Below are 21,443 nucleotides of genomic sequence, written 5' to 3'. Positions count from 1 at the left end.
AGCTAAATAGTTTGTAACCATTGTCGAAAGCATGCACTGAAAGCCATGACTAAAAATGCCAATGTCACCTTATAGGAAATACAATAAAAATGCTCAGTGGGCAAGAAATAATTCCGATTTTTGTTTTTGAGCATTGTAATCGTTGGTGTTGAGGATACTCGTGTGTCAGTACAAAATAAAAGCAGTTATTTTTGTCCCTTAACCCTACGGGGAAAAAAAAAAACAGGCAGCCCTCACCTGCGAAACATTTTATTTTGCTTTCAACCCTGCTTTTCAGAACCCTGTCATTTTTCCATGAGAGCCTAGCGATGTGAAATTGAAACTGTCTTATACTTGAACAAGCTCCAGAAGATTTTGTTTTAGTCTTTTTTCTTGTCCGCCCACATTTTTGAGATTGTTGTCCACAAGCTGTTACTGTTTCAAACCAGGCAGTGCAGGCGTGATTCTTTTTGACAGGGTCTAGTCCTGTTACCAAGCCCTAATTACTGAATGGCTGGGTATTGTTTCGTTAACACACTTGTTCTGTACAGTATGTCAATCAATGTTTACCTTAATAAACTATGTAAACTTAAAGCAGGTGAAAAGGGCAGCCTTAGAAAGCACCTTACGTTGTTTATTTTTAACATACATTTTTACCAGCTTCATTTTAAGTCGCCCACATTTTTAACACAGCTTCATTTTAAGTGCTTTTATCACAAAACCACAAAGAGACACTCGTTTTGGATGTTGCTTACATATGTCGGTTTTCGATATTTTTAAACACAGCATCAGGCTTCAGAATGAAGCACGTGATTTGACCGATATTAAGGTTTTTCCATCAGTCGCGATATAGAAATACATTCGCAAAGTACAGTAGTTATTTTAATATGCCAGAGGAAACAGAGTAACAGGTGCTTCCTGGAGACGTTGTGCCTCTGAAAAGGATTCCCTGTGCACGTCTCAGCTGAGCAGATATTTTTTAAATATGTTTTTCTTTCCTCCTCAGAAGAACATTTTGTTTAACCTGTTTTTCTTTGGAACCCTAAACTTACTCACATCTGCAGTACTCCCATATGGTTTGTTACAGGAAAAGCATGGCGGAGGCATGAGTTAAATCTGCTATCTCTAATTAACTCCTGTACAATGGAAAGAAATATTCCCTATGGTTCAGACATACCCTACCATTACCCTGCAGGCTGATAAATGTGTACAATATAGAATTCCATGGACTTACAGCCCACCCTGTTGCCATAACAATAAATTAACCATCTCCAATAAGGGCAAGTATTGAATAGTGATTCAGTGTATTTTGTTGCCTCCAGGATTCGAGAAAATATATTTTGGCATCTGGAAATTAACTCAGGGAGTGCAAGCACAGTATTCACTAACAGGTGCTGTTACAAGATTCAGGGAAAGAAGACTTTTTTTGTTGTTGTTTCGATCACTGGAGTGCCAAGGTCAATAAACGCAGTACATATAAGAATTGATCACTTAGGTGCTGATATAGTTTCGGATTTTATCCCTTGGTTCCCAAGCATTTGATATTTCCTGAAGTCGCTTTTTTACATGTTGTAACTCTTTGACTCATTGTTTTAGGTGATAAAAATAAAATCAGAAGCCATTTAGTGCTAACACATATATATCTCTCGCATGAAAATCAAACTGAATTAAACAAAACTGGATTAATGCTAGCCACGAGTAGGGTTGCTTTGAAATAAGTGCTCATACAGGACCTGTTTTAAATAATAAGTTCAGTCAACATGGTTATCATGGTAATGAAGTCTCATTATTTTGAAGACATTAATGCTTTCTTTAGTGACTACAGTATATTCTGTAGATAACACTGCTTTTGCCCTTTGTATTATTAATCCTTTTGGGTATCTGAGTGCTTCTTGGTTTTGATAGAATATAAAGCTATTCATTTTTTGGACAGTGTCAACCACATACCTCGAACAGAATAATGTATAAAAGGTAAATGTTGCATATTGCAAATCACATCATCCAACGTGGTAGCTGAGATCAGGTTAAATAAGATACGTGTACAGAATTCTGCAACTTAATTGTTTCTAAGGCTGTGTGAAGTCCTTGCAAGCTGACATGCCGCAAAATAAAAACCTTTCATCTGTCCAAATTAATACCTGGTATTAATATCTTTCTTTTTATATAGTGCCTCTCAGGATGGTGCATCATATCAATGCATAGTACAACAAATCAAATAAAAGAGGTATACATAAATTAAAATTAAAAGCGACTACAAAAGCATGAATTAGGACAGGATTTAAAAGTTTTGGCTGACTCGTACAGTCCGACATCACCTGGGAGGTTACATAACAGAAGACCAGTGTTCAGAGTCTTGGGATAGGAGAGCAGCAGTGTACTGTAGGTGTGTAGGGAGTTAGCTAGCTCTCCCATGTAGTCAAACTTTTTCACCATTTAAAAATGAGCAGCAGTGCTTCAAATCATATCCTGAAATCCACAGTCCTCCAGTATGAGGAACCTACAACAGCCAATATAATCTTGTGTTGTAGTTTTGTTGTAAAATCCGAGCAAACGAGTCCTGGGCATGCTGCAAGCTGTCAAGAACACAATTGAACACACCAGATTGGGATATCGAATTGCATTAATCGACGTAATCAAGCTAGTAATGGTGAAGGGATTTAAAAGGCCCAGGTGACATTGGACTGGAAGAACCAGATATCAAATCCTCTTCTCATGGCCTGGGTTTTTTAATTATTATTTTTTTCTTCTCTTGTTTTTTCTTTTGGGGGGGGTTCCTTCAGAATACGGAAACTACTTGTACATCGAAGGCAGCCAGAAAACAGAGGGGCAGCACGCCAGGCTGATTAGCCCCGTAGTTGCTGCCGAGAAAGGGCCGCTCTGCCTGGTGTTCTTGTACCGCATGAAGGGTGAGGATGTGGGTCCCCTGCAAGTCCGCATGAGGGATACCGATCTGGAGGAGACCGTTCTGTGGGAGCTGAAGGGGGACCAGGGCTCCTCATGGAACGAAGGCCGGACCGTCCTGCCTAGGTCACCAAAGGAATACCAGGTGCCCATCAGTATTAAAAATGAAAGTCAGTCGGTGTCAGAATTTTCACTGCCAACAAATAACTGATGTAATCAAGACAATCTTAACATGACCAATTCTGATGATAAAAGAGAACTTCAAACCTATGCCAGTGAACTACTTATAACACACTATATGAAGACTGAGGGGTGAGAAAAAGATAAATTAATTGGATGGGCAGAAAAAGGGGGTCAGACCTGTTGTCCAGCATTATGGTTGCAGAGACTGCAGCTGCTGCCTTCTACCACATAAAAAGTAGAATGAAGACGCAGTCTCTGCGTTTCTGCAGTTAGAGGTGGTCAGTCTGTGGATTAGGAAGAGTATTTTAAAGGGACTCATCACTTTGACTACTGCAGTGAAAGTTTAAAAAAAAATAATCATAAAATAGCCTGTGTTCCTAAACCCTATAGTGCACAGAACTTGCACGTGTGTGAAATGCAGAAAGCCCTTTGCACTGGGGAAATAAAAAAGGCTGGCTGTCTTCCGACATTCCTTTCTATGATATAGAACACAGAAGCTGGAAAAAGGAGAATCAAAGCATTTCCACTCGAAATATTTAAGCTCCATAAGCAGAGCTTCCACTAGGATTTGACTTTGTTCTTTGCACAACACTGTAGCTTTGTGTAGCTTTCAAGTAAGAAGCAAATTGCTGGGCTTTCTTATGGTTATTAAGGGTAAATATGCCAAGGAGTAATAGTGTGAAATTGTGATCTCCACTCTTACTCAAAAAACATCTCACTGTACTTAATGGAAGCTGATGCTCTCTCTGCTGGGCAGCAGTCTCTTTCCTTGATTACCAGACCATGTGTTTGTTGTCTAAATCGCAAACAGACAAATGCAGATCTGACAACCCCTTTGTCTGTGACAGCAATAAAAAACAAAATGAGCTCAAATGGCAGAATTCCATTTACCACAAAGGTGTAAGACAAGACACTGCCACAGGAGCTTTTCGTGTATTAGGATCAGAAGCAATATGGAGGTGATTAATTATTAACACAGTGATGTTGTAAAATCTGTCTCATGACACTGGATGTATTTTACCGGCTGTAATTATGCATATCTTGTAAGTCACTATTTATTAATGTTCCAATTTTTTTATTTCAGGTTGTGATGGATGGGTTTATTGATCATGGCACAAGAGGGAATATATGGATAGATAACATCGACATGACCTCTAGCATCCCACTGGACGAATGCACTCGTAAGTTACCCTAACATTTAAAAAAAAAATTGCTAACACTTCCAAGAATCATGTGAAGGAAAGGCAGCACACCACACCCAGTTATTTTAAGATGCATTGATTCTCTTGATTTATTCTCAGGGCTATAAAGGCATTTGGGGAGACTTTCAAAGCAGAAAGCCCTTTAATGTGTGCTCTTTTAAAAAAAAACAAAACTAGGGCACAAATGCCCAGTAGGCCACAATTTCGAATGTGTGTTTCCTTGCCTTTATTTATTTGTAAACACAAGGGCTCCCAGAGTCTTCAGAATTAAAAGAGCTAGTCAGATCGGTTTCTAATTAAGTTTTGAGTTTGTGTTTAAAGCTTAAGGTCTAGCATAGGGAATCTGTCTTAAGGTTCTGAACTGACCATTTCCAACAGGGTTCAGACAGTAAGAAGCTGTGTTTGTTGTCCAATTTTCTGGTCAAATCCAATCAGTCCAAATCCAGTCAAACTGATTTAGTCTCATGGGGAGATCACATTCTCAGCGCTAGAGTCGTTATACACTATTTAATGGTGGTGTTTGTACAGGGCAGATATTGTGCTGGTTTTCTAACCCATAAAGTCAATTATGGTAGTGTTTTATACACAGAAGCAATACATTCTAGCTAAAATATTTTATGTTATTTTTTTTATCTAAAAATGAAATTGCCCATGTTTAATACACATTGACTGCTTTTAATTCATTTAACCTGTTGGTTCGGATCCCAGATTAACAGAGCTGTAAATTTAAGCAAATAAAACAAATGTTTTTCTTTCGATGTTTAGGGAGAGTAGTGCAGCGAAGCTCTGATGAAGTCGGAAGATGTTTCGTTCTGCGTATCAAAGCTTGATTAGCTTAGTTCAGAGTTCCTTTTGCGGTTTGCTTCCTTTCTTGGGTTGCCTGCTCAATAATGTTCTTTTTGTCTTTCAGAACCCATCAGTGCATTTCGACCCGATATGACCGGTAAGTTTTTGCCAGTTTTTATACTCAACTTTGTGCTTCTGCTCAATATGCAGCATAGCTAGAAAACCTGGCAAGGGGTTAAGACAACTAAGCAGGGTTATAAAGTAAAACTATCTCTGCCGGTTTTACAGATGCAGCAATTCTGAGCAAGTGTCTGTTCCCTGCATTACGAAAGGCTTCGGTCACAGTTGTGTGAAAATGCAGCTTGTCAGCTAGATGCTGCTTTGGCGATCACACACAAGCAAATGTTCTGGAGCCATCTGATTCGAAAGCATGCCTCGATACAAGTAAAATGCATGCTACAGTTTTAATTCCCAGCTATTGGATGTTTCATTCACCTTAAAACACAAAATGAGCTCACCACCAGAAATACACCTTGTAGAGCTCTAAGGTGTATCCTTGTGTTCTTTGTTTTCATTCTAAAAGTCCACAAGGATTTTCATGTGTAGGCTTGTTTAGTGCCCAGTTGGTGTATGTGAATGTCTCAAGAGACAGTACCTCCTAGCCTTATATACACAAAGGGAGTCGAGTTGTTTGAGCAACTGTGTGGACAAGAATTGAAATTTCTTCAGCCCTATAATGTGTTCTATCTACACCCAATATTCGGGTAGCAGGTATGCAGTTTTCAAACTAGTAATTACTTAATCGTAATTCTACAAATGTCATTAGTCACTAATGACATTTGTGGAATTACAATTAGGTAATTACTTACTTACACACACGAAATTCACAGCCATGAATGTTACTGTGATCACGGCCAGTTTGACAAAAATGAAATGCAATTGGTTTGCATCCAAATACCACTCACCATTCTAACAAAAGGAGCCATGCTATGTTGACTGTTGATTAAACTAGTGGAGAGGACAGTAGCACTCTGAGTAAGATGGCTGTCCTTCGGTTGGTATTCCTTAGAAAAATCAAATAAAAATAAGTGCACCCACAAAGCCCATGGACTAATGTGTTCGAAGAGATACAGTATGTAGAGTGTTATTTTGGGGTTTGTATTCCAATCTTGAAACACTAGTGGCCTGGGAAGGTTGCACTGAAACCATTGTAAGTGCTGTTAATGGTTTCCATGGAAGACTTTGGCTTGAGGCAGAGGATATCAGTTGAGAGTCATGCATGCACTTAAAAGCACCTCCAGCCATTCCTGCAAAGAATTCACTCAAAGAAAAGACCCATCCTTGTGCCAAAAACTACTAACAAATGTTTAACATCTGACTGGTCTGTGGAGTCATTTAACTGTGGTTCACCCTGTGTAGTTTAGTTTAACACTATAGGAAAATGTGTATCACCCAGCTACCCAGTCTGACTTTCAAGTCAGAGCCAAGTTGCTCCCCTTTTAACCAAAAACATCACATTTGAGGAACTTGGGTAACACATGTGAGCTCAGGTGAGGCTGATTGTTCAGTCTCACAGCAGCATTTCAACCCTGACATTAAGCTCTCATTGTGCTTCACCAGAATAATAAGGATGTGCCCTAGGGAGTCAGTGCCTGAAAATACTGGAAAGTAGTCTGGATTTATGCAAGTGAAGGCCAAATTAATATTAGAATGGCTGAAATAGTGACTCTTTGCTCCAGGCAATATACTTTATAGACCTCCAGGTGTTTGTATTGTGATTATAGCAGACCCTTTTGCATTTGATAGCGACATCTTAACATCTCAATTGCAACCTTTTGCCCTAAAACACAAGCTATATTGCTCATTAGCTCAATAGTAATAATAATATGCCAGCACACAAAAAAAACCCATTTTGGCTCGAATTAACCAATAAAAGGGAAGAAAAGCATGCATGCGTGCCTGCCTGTCCATGTGCAGTAAATGTCTTTTATATTTTCTTTGTATGCAAAACAAAAACAATAAAAAAGTAGTCTGCATGCTTCCCTACCCAAGCCAATTCTTCTGTGTCTCTCCACTAGGGGGCACCCTTCCCGGAGGGAGCGAACCCACTGTAGACTCGGTGTCAGTGCAACCCATTCCAACCTACTGGTATTACGTAATGGCCGGGGGTGGCGCTCTCCTGGTCCTGGTGTCCGTCGTGCTGGCCATGGTGCTCTGCTGTCACCGGTACTGCTACACGGCCAAGAAGAGCCATCTCTCTGTCTCCTACAAAAACTCGCATTACCCCCCTGCTACAACCCCCGGAGTGGAGCCCACTCTGATTATTAGAGTAGAGAAGGAGGACCATAACTCCCATTGCTGAGGAAGTAGGACCTCACAGAACTAACAAAGATCTCCCACCTAGATCTCTCACCTAAACAGCGAGATCTTGCCTAAGATATTTGCACTTTTCTAAGTATTTTGATGGGTTGGAATAAAATATCTATGTACTGCCTTTTTTTCGATTGGATGCTGCATCTGAAAATGATATATAAATAAGAAAATACGGGACGGCCGTGGACGTGCAGTTTGGATAACGAAAGAAGGAATGCGTTTGCTAACCTTACATTTCTGCCCGCCTTCTTTGTAAGCGGTTTGGACCCGAAAGCAAAAATCATAAACCAAGCCAGAAGCTCATGTGATACCGAGTCCTAATGTATGAAAGTACTGAGGACTGCTTATGGTCTCAGGCTCCCACTTTGAGCTGCATGAGAAAATAAAAAGTCTAGCTCAAACAGGTACCCCACCCCTCCCTTTGGTTTTTAACCTCAGAATAGATGTTCTCAGGTATCTGGAGGTTTGGGGTGTTCCACAGAGCAATGGGAGGCACTTTACAGAGAGCGATATCAAGACACACAGTGCCACAGCACTGAAATGAGCTGGAATCCAAATCTCGAAATCTTTCTCTCTACCTACAACTCCCCCGATCACAACAAGAACTGTGGGAACGAAAGTGCACTCTTGCCTACAGTTCTGCAACAGCTCTAAGACAATTATGAGACATGGGACTCTTTTTTTTTTGTACCGTCTCGGAAAACGGAAAGCTTTTTACAGCAGCCTTCTCGGAGAACAGAAATGTATTCAAGAGGGATTCAAACCCTGCTGTGTTCGAAAGATGGGAGGCATAGCCTAGGACAGCATTAGCATTTTCATGCTGCATTTATGAGCAGAGAGCTCCCAACCTGTTTTTGACCATTAAGACATTTGATTACAAAAAAAGACGAGAAGAAAAAAAAACAATTGTTTTTGCATCTGCACACCTGTGAATTGAGATATTGTGTTTACTATATGCAAAAAGAATTCTATTTGCCTTACGTAGCCTTTTGTTTCTGAGAAGCCTGTGACGCCACTTTTACTTGACACTGGCCTTAAACTATGGGGGTGGTGAGAGGATACCAAACATCTGTGAGAAAGTTTAGATTTGTTTTCTTAACTTTGCCTTCGCAATTACTGTATATTTTTGCTAACTTAAAATTCGCAGTTGAGTAACGACGAATGTTAAAACCATGTGAAGTCTTTGCATTACCATAGGATTGTCAAGCACTTGTATTGCTGTGGATGTAGATAGGGTGCTCCCTTACACTAAAAGCAAGAAAGCGTTGTTTCTGCCAGTATGATTTTGGCTTTACAATTTGGGCATGTTTAATGCAAAACCAGGGGTTGCCCCCTTAAAATGATGCAGCCCAAAACCAAGTGACTTTCACATCACCTTAGAAAACAAACATCCAAGTGTTGATGATACACAAATCTAAAGGATTCAAAACCTCATTGTTGCTGCACTTTCAGAGTAGCAGTAGGCCTGAAATTGTAGGCCACATTACAAACGCTTTACAGTAGTTTGGGCGGACTCTAATAATGACAAAACGAGCCGACGAATATAAGGGACAGCATTCTTAATACTTTTGAGATAGCTTGAGTGGCTGAGGAAATGAAAGCACTGGTAAAAGATCAGCACCGTCACCACCCCTTGTATGAGGAGTGAACCAGTGAGGCAGCTACATGGGTGAAGTTGGAGTGAAGGGAGGAGTCAGAACAGATGAGCACAGAGTTGAGTGCAGCCAGTGAGCATTTATATGTAGCCAAGAGGAAGCATGACAAAAGAATTTGACCATTTAATGTAGTGTCTCAAAAGCCACTGCTTCTCCCCTTTACAGAATAGTGTCATCTCACATGTATAGGCAAGTTGCTTCTTTCCTAGTATTCTAAATTGTTTGCTAGACTGTTTTACATTTCGTAAAGCGTTTTCTGATCTGAGCTTATCTTCCAATAGATGGAGTGATGCTAAGCAGTGGACAGTTGGTATGGGGGTGGAGTTTGAAGAACAATTGGGGGAAATGTAACGGTTCTATAAATTTTTCACTTCACAATGCCTGACAGGCACACGATTTTGTCATTCAGTCACCACACAGAACTGGTATCTGCAGAGAGTGTGATTCTCTAAGAAATACAGGCCAGGACCACGTTAGCAACTACTGGACACACCTTTTTTTAAGCCAACTTTTTAAATACCAGTCAAGGTTGTGATTTCTTTCAAGGGTTGAGAACCAGTTCAAAGTGCTTATTATTTCATTACTACATTTTTTCTTATTGTCTTCGTACGACAGAAAGGAAAGATCCAGGAATCTATCTAAAATGGTGCTTGACTTAGATCCACATGCTCTATTAGGAGTTTTAAAAATGAAAATATTTCCATTTGTGGTTTTCACAAAAAGGAAAAAAAAGGCTACACTATCTTTTTACATTCTACATCTGGCTATAGATCACAATAATCTTTTTATGAAGTGTTTTCACTAAAATTCTTCTATTAATCCAGTGCTTATAATAGAGCATGTGAAAGAATAGGGAAGATCAAAGGACCTTTTTAAGAGCCTTTCACAAAGCACGAGCAAATGGAATTTCTGAAATATGAAAGCACATGAATAATCTCAAATATTACAACCACCTGTCTCGTCCAGCCTTGGATAATATCTCCATAAAAGGAGATTTACATCAGGGTTTTCTGTAATCCTAGTTAAAAGAATTGTCTCCTTTTTATCAGTCACATAATGGGATTGTACTATACAGTAGCACAGATACCAGCATAGGATAAACCTAAGTATCTGTATCTGTTGATCATATACCCAGATATTTTTGGTCCTACACAGGACAGTTTCTCTGAAGATTTTAAAAGGTTTTATTTATCCATACAAACCTTTTTATAAGAACGTATTCTTTGATGAAGCACTGTACTTGATAGCTACATTTTAGAATTTGTCACCGTTGTAATGTAGAATGACAAATGTCGAGAAAGTGTGAACCACACCTATTCATTTCAAACTCAACTACAATCTAATAGGGTAATGTGAAATGTGATACTGGCCAACCTTTTGGTTTTTGACAAGGACTTCTGACTTAAGTGTCCTGCTTATAAAGCGGCTACTTAGAATTGTCTTTTTCTGTTTGTTCAACTACATATTTCAAATGATCAAGTAAAAAAACAGCCTTAAGGAAGCTGTGTTAAGCTGTGTTTCAAAATCTGTTCACCGAATGGATCTGTGATCCTATCCTACCTGGACTGTCAAGAAAATCCTGTTGGATTTGGTATATAAAATTCTTATTTAGGTACAGAGGTCTACAGCAGTCATACTTGGTTGCTGAAGACTTTCAGGGTCTTCTGGTTTTTGGTCCACCTTAAACTTTGTATTGACTCAGTTTACCTAGTTTATTGGACATTTTGAAGGCCAAAGGATTAGGTTTACCAAAATATCTCAAAATCATTCCATATTCCTTATAATTCATTTTCTATCAAGACTGTGTGGAAAAAGAACATAATTCGATAACCATTTTTCTGCTTCAGAACGCTTGTTCCCTCAGGGCATCTCACTTTTACAGATAGCGAAATTATACAATTGTGGAGCCATGCAGATAAGTGCAGGTTCACAACAGGTAATTTGAATGAACCAGGGAACAACATGGAGGTGATGACTTTTTGGATTTTGTTAAATGCAGTCATTTGAAAGTAGGGATGGGCAATTCAATATCTAGCAGAATATGCAGGATTTTTTCAGTTACCAGGTGATTAAGACTTTAACAGATGCTTCACATCTCAAGATAATTAAATGAAACAGTGGCTCTTGATTAGTGTGGTTGCTCATCCTTTGTTTACCAGATGCACCTGATACAAGGTCCACTATTTTAAACCTTTCTCAGGCCTAGATACTACTGCTACTTTTCTGTTTAATCAAAGGTGAAATGGTTGGATTTATAACCAGAAGACCTTGCAATGTTCCTGAAAATGTACAACACACAGTTTTTCCTATGCTCTTTCACTGTGTCTTTATAGCTTCAGTACAGGTGATATTAGGCTCAGGGTATTTTGACATTTGCATTTGTGAACTTCGTGATTCAGGCATCTTTCTATCTTTTTGTCTTTCTCGGACGAAAATGTAAAAGAGTTGATGGAAAAACAGTCTATTGTTCTTGTCTTGTCCTATCCCTGGTAATGTGAATGCTCTGTTTAAGTACATTTTCAAACAAGTTCATGACGCGCAGCAAAATCTTTGTCGAACCCCTCACTATTTAAACTGGCCTTAGTAAAGGTTCCAATACAAAGGCCACTATTCCAGAAGGTTCCTTTTTACAGTTAAACCCCCCAAATAAAGAATAAGTTATAATGCCATTATCGGAAATGAAGGAAAAAGTAATGTTGCTGAAGGCAGCATTGGGGGATTTTGCAAAGACTGAGATACTTAGAATACTTTGGCATATTCCCATAATGTGCTTTTAAATCAACTTCAGGCTCTGTTACTTCCCATAAATTCCTTTAAAGCTCATAATATTTTTAATTAGTTAATGGACCAGATAACATTTATTACACCTGAAGTAAGCCTTTTCTCTCCCTTCTCCCCCCCCCCCCCCCCCCCGTTCATGAACAAAATATTAATGAGAAAAAGCACTCACAGTTTGAATTTTCCTTTGGTCTTCGAGCTTAAAACGAATGAGCAGTGCCAAGGTGTAGCTCCTGGCTGGGCATTTTTTTCTTTCAACTGTTGCATTCTTGCTTGGAAAGATAAAAAAAAACCCCGCAATGCTGTATGCATCCTGCAGTCATTGCTATAGCACAAAATGACTCATGCACTTGTTTGTTTTTTGTGTGCGAACAATTCAATTCCAAGTTCGCTAGAGACTAAGAGGCCGATTTGACTTTTGAGGGAATTAGCAATTCATCAAAGGGAAAATATTCCACCCGATAAAATATTGTAGAACTGTTTTTGACTTAGTGCCGTCTCAGTGAAAACTTGTTTCTGGTCCTGGATAGTTAGAAGGTAACCCTCTTGTTTTGCCACACCTGAGCTCCTGAAGATTGAATTCACCTAAACTGTCACTGTGTTCAAGGCCTTAGCTATGAAACTTGCTGTAGTGTTTATACTACACACCTGATGTCAGTTTCCACAATCAGGATTGAGTATCCCTGCTATAGCTGACCTTTCTGCTTCAGGTGGAAGCTTATGTTGTGTACTGAAAGTATTAAGAACACTGAAGGCTGAAGCAGACAGTATTGTAGCTAGAAGAACCTAAGATCTTATTAGCTTTTTCTCCCAGTTTAACCCATGGAAGATGACAACTGATTTAAAGTAATCGCTGGGTAACTTCATGTTTCCCCAAATCCAATTTACAAGTGAGTCTTCACCAGGATGGTTTGTTATCCTTCTGTAAACTTTGTGTCCTCTCTTTGTGAATGTAACGCTTTGACTGTGATTGATTCATATCCTGAGCCATGTCCATTGCGCTCTTCAGCTTATGGCCTGTTTGTAAGAAAAAAAACGAGAGAAAAAAAAAGATATGAGGAATATTTCAGCTTGTGGAATTTACGTTATTGAAGATGTATTGTGTGGAATGTAATAAAATAATATTTTTCTATATATGCACTTTCCTTTCTTGAGAAGTTGTCAAGCTTGCAGTTGCTGTGGGTCGTTTATAACAAGTTGTAAAGAAAAGACTTGGGTTAGTGTTGTTTTACTGTGCCGAAGAAACTTTTCTTTCCCCCCCACATCTTCAATCTTCTAAATCTAGTCATCTGAAACCTCCTACATTTAGTAATTACCGCTTTTGTATCCTCCCCTGCAGTTTATTTCTGTCAAATGAAGATCATGCGATTCCAAGTTCTCAGTGTAACACCCTCCCTTGATATTTTTTTGCATTGCCATAATCTTTGATTCCCTTAACGAATTACGATCTGTGGTTCGGTTACTTGGAAAATAAATACGATTGTAACGACATCATTGGTTTTCCAGTAAGCTCCTCATCCAGTAGGTTGTTTTTTTTTTTTCATATTCTAACGTTTAGAGCCTGACAGACACTTACATCAGTTTGTAATGTTTACCTGACAGTTAATCTATTTAATTTACTAACTCCAGGACTCAATCCGTCCATCCAGCCGATCAGTATCAGACAGACAGTTATTGCTGCTGAGGGCCAGAGAAACCCAAGCCTAATCTGGAAGCACAGTAGACAAGACAAGACCACAACTTGTACTAGACACCAGACCATTGTAGACTGCTTGGCCACATACTGAGACAGTTTAGATGCACCAATTAACCTATAGAACGAAAGTCGATAATCCATAGCCCATATCTGTGAGGAAACAGAGCTAGCCACCACAGGGACCTCATACAAACTCATTTCCATCCTGCTGGGTAGCTGTTAAAACCATACAGATCTCCATGGCTGTTTCATGTCTGCACATTACCTGTCTCATAAAAGAATTTTAGCATAGTACTTATAAAACACTTGGTTTATTCAAAATGGCAGTTCATTATAGTGTATTTTTAGAATACAGCGTGAAATATACTGCACACAGTGGACGGTAAAGAATTATGCATACGAAAAGACGTGCTTTTCTGTAATTGCATTAATAACACAGGTGCATAAAAGTGATCCATGCATGTAGATTTAGAAGTGTGTAATGCAAATCCAAATGTTGCTTATATTGGGACACAGAATGTCCAAACCTCAATGCCCTGTGAATGTAGAACTACCTTTCCCAGTGGATTTTTGTATGTTTATGCCCTTATTCGCATGGCTGCCTGTAGAAACTCATTGAAGACGACATCACTGTTTTTCCCCTGTTGGTGGTTCTGCTTGAGTACTGAAAGGTCTGGTGTTTTTCTGTCTTCCTGAACAGGAATAAAACACGGCCAAGCTACAGACAGGACACCAGACTGCAAGGAAGAGCCAGATGGAGGTACGTTTAAGTCTTTTCTTTCTGTGGCAAGATATTACCAAAATATCTTGAGATTGGAATAATGTGTAAAACGGTTTTGCCTGAATTCTCATCTATGAGATTTTAAAGACCTTCAGCCCAATCAACTTCTGAGGCTTTTCTCAGTTCAAGCCAATTAGAAGAGTTAACGGCCTAAATAAACCGTGCACCAGAAAGTGCTCTTATTATTCAGGAGACAGCCAGGAGAGCTGCTACAGTAATGCAATTGTCTCTGTCTGAAGATTAACAGACTGCCTTGCAAACTAGTGAAAAGAAGAAATATGTCTCAAATAAAAAAGGCCTGGGAAACAGATTTCATTAGGTTATGTGTATCTTATTTTCCCCGCATTTCCTTGAGTAATGTATTACCGGTAAGTGGTCTGCTGTTTACACATTGATTCAGATTTATTTCTACAAGGGGTAACAGTGCAATAGAATTCTTTTTAATTCATGCAATAACGCTCGCTTGTAAATCACCATTTGACCGACTCAGGAATCACAGTAATGTCAAAAGACGTCTGCCGGCAACATGAAACTAATTACCATTTGGAGCACCATCACTTGGGTCATTTATTACCTTATTCTTAAGAATTGTAAAAATGATCCGAAACTTTCATTTTTCTTGGCTGAAGCGTGTGGAATTACAATGTATCCCCACAGCCAAACGTATAGTAACAACAAACAAATCTCTTGGACTTCTTTATTAGCTTTGGCGAGAGCTCACAAACAGAAACTGTGGAGGGTATTGCATTGGGTACCAAAGGGTGTCAGTTTCACATTATCCTTGTGTAACCTCCTGCCGAGGTGAAAGAGGGCAGAAGCTGCCAGAATAAATAATGTTTTTTTCACTTTTTTTTATTTAGGTACATATTATTTTACCTCAGCTCACGCTGTATACAACACTAGTGGATTTCTTTCATTCTTAAGCACTGGATGAGAAGCCAGGCTGAGGCTGAAAGTACAATAATTGACATTTTGGCTGCACTGACACCCAGGGACAGATTAAGGAACTCAGAGCTATTACATTAAACCCTATCACCTTAGCAGGAATGCATTAGTATTCACAGCTAGGAAGACATATCTCAGCTGGTGAGACAGTCCCACATTCTCCTTTTAGGTATCATTCAACAGAATAGGAAATGGCCCGTTTTTCCCTAGTCTCAGAACACTGCTGTGGTATTGGCTATGGTGGAAGCACATCCTAACCTTGAAAACAACAGGAAATACTGTGGGTACATATTAATTCTTCACAGCTGGGTGAATTGAGGCCTTCAATGTATGGGTGAAGACAGAAATTGAGAAATTGAAAATTCCTTACAAGACCAGTCCGTGAAATTCCATATTCGCAAGCTCTGGTATCCCAGATGCAAAAGATCCTTTCTGTGCTATTGGCCTATGTAAAATTAATAATAACTCAAAAGACTGACTTCTAACTGACCATGCCTCATTTTTTTTACAGTATATTTCTTTGGTAAAAACTATATACTATATAGTGTATACAGTATGTTTCATCTCCTGTTTGTAGGATTCCCAACATGGGGTGGCGATTGGAAGTATTGGTTAGGACTCTGGGATCATTATAGTAGGACTGTGCATTGAAATCCCAGGTGGTGAACTGCCTCTGTATCATTGAACACAGTACTGCTCCTCAAAATTGCTCTACTAAACAGTATTAATCAGCACCAAAAAACTAAACAAAAACATGCTACTGCTAGGAGTGAATAATATTCACAGTATTTATTTCACTAGGAATAACAACCCAAAGAATCAAGTGTTATTGAAAAATGTATGGAGTGTTTTAGTCACAATAAAAGTTAGCTTAACCTTTTTGGCTACAAAGGCGGAGGTAAGGAGGAGATGGAATGCAAAAGGAGAAAACGGGATTACGTATAGTATTTCTAATGTTTTATGTGAGGAAATGACATCAGATTTAGTTAAGAGAGGGAGAGAGATCACTTTTTACAATTTACAATTTCTTGCATTAGGAGTTTGTCTTTTCACATACCCCAGTTTGCTCTCCATGAGAGACGCAGACAGGGAGAGAAGCTTGTGGTCAGAACACAGGGTCAGCCATTAATATAAGGTGCCCCTGGAGCAGTTGGAGTTAAAGGCTTCTCTCAGGGGCTGAACAGATTAGGATTCCTCTGCCAGCCGGGGGATACAAACCGGCAACCTTCCAGGCACAAGCGCAGATTTTTAGCCACAGAGCCACTGCAAATTAGGAAGTCAAATTCTTAATTTCATTAAGAATTACTGACAGCTGTCGTCATCCCTCCCCGAACTTTTCTTATAAACTTCATTAATTGATTCGCAGACAAAAAAAAACAACATTTGTCTGCACATCAAACTTGGATTCTTTTGGAATCTACTTTACTTCCTCTCCCTCTTGTCCGTCGTGCGGCGTTAACCATATGCCAAAGAGTGATGTTTTCCCACTGTTTATTCCTCCAGGATTTCCCAGCGCCAGGCCTTCCTTAGATCCCACAGCGACTCGAACGCCTGAGAAGGATAACTCCTGGCTGTACACCTTGGACCCTATCCTGGTCACCATCATTGCCATGAGTTCCCTGGGGGTTCTCCTGGGCGCCATCTGCGCCGGCCTCCTCCTCTACTGCACGTGTTCCTACAACGGCCTGTCCTCGCGGAGCTCCACCACGCTGGAGAACTACAACTTCGAGCTCTACGATGGCATTAAGCATAAAGTCAAAATCAACCAGCAGAAATGTTGCTCCGAGGCCTGAAAGGGGACCTGGAACGGCCCCGGAACTGCCCGAGGAGAGCACATCGCTTGGCGGATGAATCAACCTCTTCTCCCCCACCCCCCCAAGAAAAACACCGCTGTTTGAAACGGCGAGTTACCAGGTTACCAGTTACACTCGGCAGTCCCTGATTGACTGTTCCGTGGGTGCTAAAAAAAAACCGAAAACATATCATTAAAATGCCTCGCCCAAAAAACAAAACGGATTGAAACGGAAACAAAAAATACTTTCGAAGCGTTTACTTTTAAAGTAAACTGGCACGCTGCTCAAGTCCAATTCAAATCACCTCGACATGGAAAAATGGTGGCCAAGGATTTTACATTGAAATGTAACGAGAAGATGGTGGATCGTTATTTTATGGTATCCGTGTCTTTATAACGTAACGGCTTATGTTTTACTCCATGATGTAGACTGTGCTATTTTTAGACCATTCTTTTTGTATGTGTCAAGTACCACGGTCTTAATCCTCTGTTCCAAGTACAGTATGTTTATGATGTTAATTGTTTTTAGTTTGGATCATTGCCCAGGTTCTGAAAGAAAAAAAAGAAGGCAAAACAAGAAACGTAATGTTGGTAAGATAGATTTAGCATAAGAATATTTTTGGTGTTTATTTTTAAAAAGAATAGAGTCATGTGGTGCAACATCGAAGCATCCCATGAATGGCAGTGATATTTTTTCAGTGCAACCTATGGATTGCCAGTGGCTTGAGAAACAGAGACATTAATGCCTTGTAGAGCTTCATTTCAAAGATGGACAAAGAAGATGTGAATTTTAACCCTGCAGAAGTGAACTCGCACTACACCCGTCCCACAAAGACTTCCGCTTCATGGTTGGGGGGGGGAAGAAATTCACATTTTGGACATATTAATGAGCCTTAAGCTAAATGTTCTTGGAGGAGAGCCATCGAAAAATAAATCCTGGATCAAACCGAAGAGGCCTTGAGGAATAGGCCTTATGCTTTTGCTTTTTCTTTTTGTGTAAAAGGAAAGTTTAACCAGAAAACAATCCATCTGGGGTGCATCTTGCGTCTCCTCACATACCGGAGGACTCGTGTTTAAGCTTCGAAACTCCAGGTCGCATTAATGTACCTCAAATGCCAACATCCGGAAAAGAAAATGTCACCCCGAGGGAGAAGACGTTCGTGCTTGTAGTCTGAGGAACCGATTACAAACTGTTGAAAGTGCTGCTTGTTGAATTCTGCCCAGCTGGTGACTGGAAATGGAGCTTCAGACCCAACTTTCATTTCTTCAACAGCCCTTAATTTGACTTTGTTGACTCTTTTTCCAAGTGCCTTGGATCAAGCCTGATTTAAATTTACTTTGGAAACGATAGTATTGTCTTCTGTCTGGGACAGAAGGTGGAAAACTGTAATCCCGGCACTGGTCAGATATTCAATTGCTGTTTATAGACTTTGTACAGAAATGTTCTTTTTTATTATTATTATTTAATAAACAATCGATAACGTGAAAGTGTGTCATGGTGTTCTCCGTGGATTCTGCTTTTTATTTTTATAAAGACCTGCAGATGTTTCTTTTCATAGTCAAATTTTGTATATTACATTTTAATCCTAGTTCTGCTGTAGGACAGCTTTATATCTACATACAGTACATAATGGGTACAGTATATTCAGGCATGATGTGAACATTCTGTATATGTCCTATCCTATATGCCTAAACCCGTCCACAAAACTATGGACCACCTCAGTCTTTTAAATTATGAACTCTGCAGACAGAGATCAAAGCTTTGAGATGCTTTGAAGTAGCCTACTGTTAACACCAAGAAACCCCCAGACCCTGCAATGCTGGCTGGTCAAAGCTTTCTCATTTATTTATATCATTTCCTTCTCTAAATATTATTCTTTCAACTATCAGGTCTTAAAATAGTGATTAACGATTAATGCCTGATAACACTCTGCAAAACAAGAGATATCGCATGTATGGGCTGAGCTCCAGCATTTTGTTTATTTTGGCTAAGAAAGCTGCCATTTGAGAAGAGAGAGGGCTATTCAGGGAGCAAGAATGAAACGAAGGGGAGGGGAGGAGGGGAATGCTCTGTGTTACAGACCACACAGGATCTGAAAATTAATTATGATGATGAAAGAATGTGGCCTTGGCCATAGTTTCCTTTAAGGCTAAGCATAAGCTGTAAAATAATTGCATTATAGTTCCACTACATTTACTACAATCTCCTCTTCCTTGTATTTCTGCGAAGCAAGTACAGTACGTCTGATATTGCCACCTTCAGCTGACATAAGTGCTGTCAGGCAGCAGGAGATCAAGCGCTCACAAACAGTTCAGGAATTCCTTGTTTTCGGAGGCGTAAAAATATATCACACGCCAGCCCACTACCTTGGCCTACGTTTACATCTAAAACTGTGAAATCCTCAGGAATGTTGTACAAATATGTGCCTAAAAAAGAAAAACAACCACAAAGCCGTCTGGAAATGAAACTCCTACGCAATATTTTGTGCGTCCTCCTTTCATACAAAAGGAAGCCATCTTCTGATGGACACCAGTGGGAGAGATCGTGTTCTTGTGAGACTGTGGTTGGGATGTGCAGCCTCTCACAGCTCTGGTATCCTTCACTCAACCTTGCACCAGTAAGTCTTCTGTGGGGAGTTTGCATGTTCTTCCCATGTTGGGATTCTGCCAAGTTGCCTGGGTTTAAGCAGCTTTTCGAAAAGGGAAACTTTGAAATTCTGTGCCCATGCTTCCTTTTTCTGCTAAAGAGAAGTAAAAAATTGATTTAGGGCATTTGGAGATTCTGTCAATCACAGTTTTGTATTTGAAGCTTGGCATATGAATTTTAACTTGTTTCCCTGGTCTTCAAATATATGTACCTTCTAGTATGCCCTTTGAGAATACTCTCAAGGGATGGTATGCAATTATTATCAGTGGACTTAAAAAACAACTCACAATAGACACCAGCTAATATGCTTCAATCTTCTTTTTCCTATTGTCTTCCATGTTGCAGTATTCCATTGTTCTGTTCCCAGCTGTTGCTATAGTAACTCAATGAAAGAAAAAGAACATCAGACTGCCAGGAACTTTAAAAAAAGAAAAAGACTTGAAAACATCTGTAAAAAAACACCAAGAAGGTTTGTTCCGTTTTATTTTTCTCCTTATTCAGGTCTTTAAATAAACGCTGTTGTTTTCAACATCCTTAAAAAGGCTACTCTTCCCAGGTAAGGTTTGTGGCACCCTGGAGCCCTGAAGGAAATGGTGTAAAACAGTATTATATCCCGTGTGGATACAAAAAGGGACAATTTGGAGACACCAATCTACCTAGCCAGCGTGTCTTTGAAGGCTCGGAAGGAAATCGGAGCGCACATATACATGAACACTAGGGAGAACATGTGAACTCCACACACAACGCATACCAGCCCAGAATCAAACACAAGGCCCCCAAGTCCTGTGCTGCAACAGCACTAATCGCCACATGACACACGCTGACAATAGTGAACCCATCCATCTGCCATTTTCTAACCGTTTTATCCAATACAGGACTGAGGGGAGCTGATCCCAGCAAGTAATGGGTACACCCTGGACAGGATGCTAGTCCATTGCAGGGCAGACATGGACACAAACATAGACACACACTCCAGGGCCAATTTGACCAGAAACCAATAAACCTTCTAGCAGGTAGGTCCCTTTCCAGGCCATAAAGGCCCATGGGGAATGGGGGGCAAGGGCCAACATTTTTCTTGACCGTCCGACACTGGAGTTGGAGATGATGTGGTCAGCATCACACTCCGGTCAGCCTATTACCCCCGGAAGGATTAACCCCTGGTACTCATTTGGAAAGCAGGCTGAGTGGACCTGGGAGCTGTCTGGAAGGAACTAGAGCAAGCTACTTCACTTCCCCCTACCTGGGATTGAACCCAGGACCTTCCAGTCAGGATCTACTGTAGATGCCCTTGCCATCTGAGCTACCACAGTTCGAAACCTACTAGTAAACCTATTTTTTTTGGGGGGGGACTGTAGTACCTGGAAGAAACTTACTGTACATAAACAAAGGGAGAACACAGAGACCTCCACGCAGACAGCAGCCCAGGAATTGAACCCAAGTCCAATTCCTGCGTGGCAGCAATCTTAACCCCTGTGCCACCATGCCTGACTTGATCGCTCTGCAGTTCTTGCAAGATTTACAAAAAAAAAATGCAAATTGAAGTCACGTTTTCCTCTGCTTGCAGAAACATACTGTAGGCCAAACGTATCTTTTTCCGAGAAGCGATATAGCCAAATGGTAAGTTGAGACAGCAGAAAATGCCAGATGTTAAGCAAGATATTCATATTCAAAGAAGTGTCGGGCATGGCATGTTTGCAAAAAATACATACACGTGCTTCCAGCACA

The 21,443-nt window shown here is 40.0% G+C and overlaps 1 protein-coding gene across 3 annotated transcripts in view; it reads left to right on the top strand.

Annotated features, from left to right (window-relative positions):
- The window catches only part of LOC102685878 (neuropilin-2), an 82,466-nt gene extending 63,907 nt beyond the window's left edge, over positions 1–18,559 (top strand). The window contains exons 13-18 of one of the 3 annotated variants that reach the window (XM_069196931.1): positions 2,760–3,025; positions 4,148–4,244; positions 5,176–5,208; positions 7,130–7,277; positions 14,254–14,313; positions 16,783–16,935. In XM_069196931.1, coding sequence (XP_069053032.1) covers positions 2,760–3,025; positions 4,148–4,244; positions 5,176–5,208; positions 7,130–7,277; positions 14,254–14,313; positions 16,783–16,834 — 656 coding nt within the window. In that variant the 3' untranslated portion in view covers positions 16,835–16,935. Of the gene's footprint in view, positions 1–2,759; positions 3,026–4,147; positions 4,245–5,175; positions 5,209–7,129; positions 12,992–14,253; positions 14,314–16,782 lie in introns of those variants that run through there. The other 2 variants (XM_015359589.2, XM_015359590.2) reach the window with 2 other exon arrangements.
- Positions 18,560–21,443: the final 2,884 nt, after the last annotated feature.

This window comes from Lepisosteus oculatus, chromosome 12 (genome assembly GCF_040954835.1).
Source record: "Lepisosteus oculatus isolate fLepOcu1 chromosome 12, fLepOcu1.hap2, whole genome shotgun sequence".
Taxonomy (NCBI): domain Eukaryota; kingdom Metazoa; phylum Chordata; class Actinopteri; order Semionotiformes; family Lepisosteidae; genus Lepisosteus; species Lepisosteus oculatus.
This window is presented reverse-complemented; position numbering and strand designations above follow the sequence as displayed.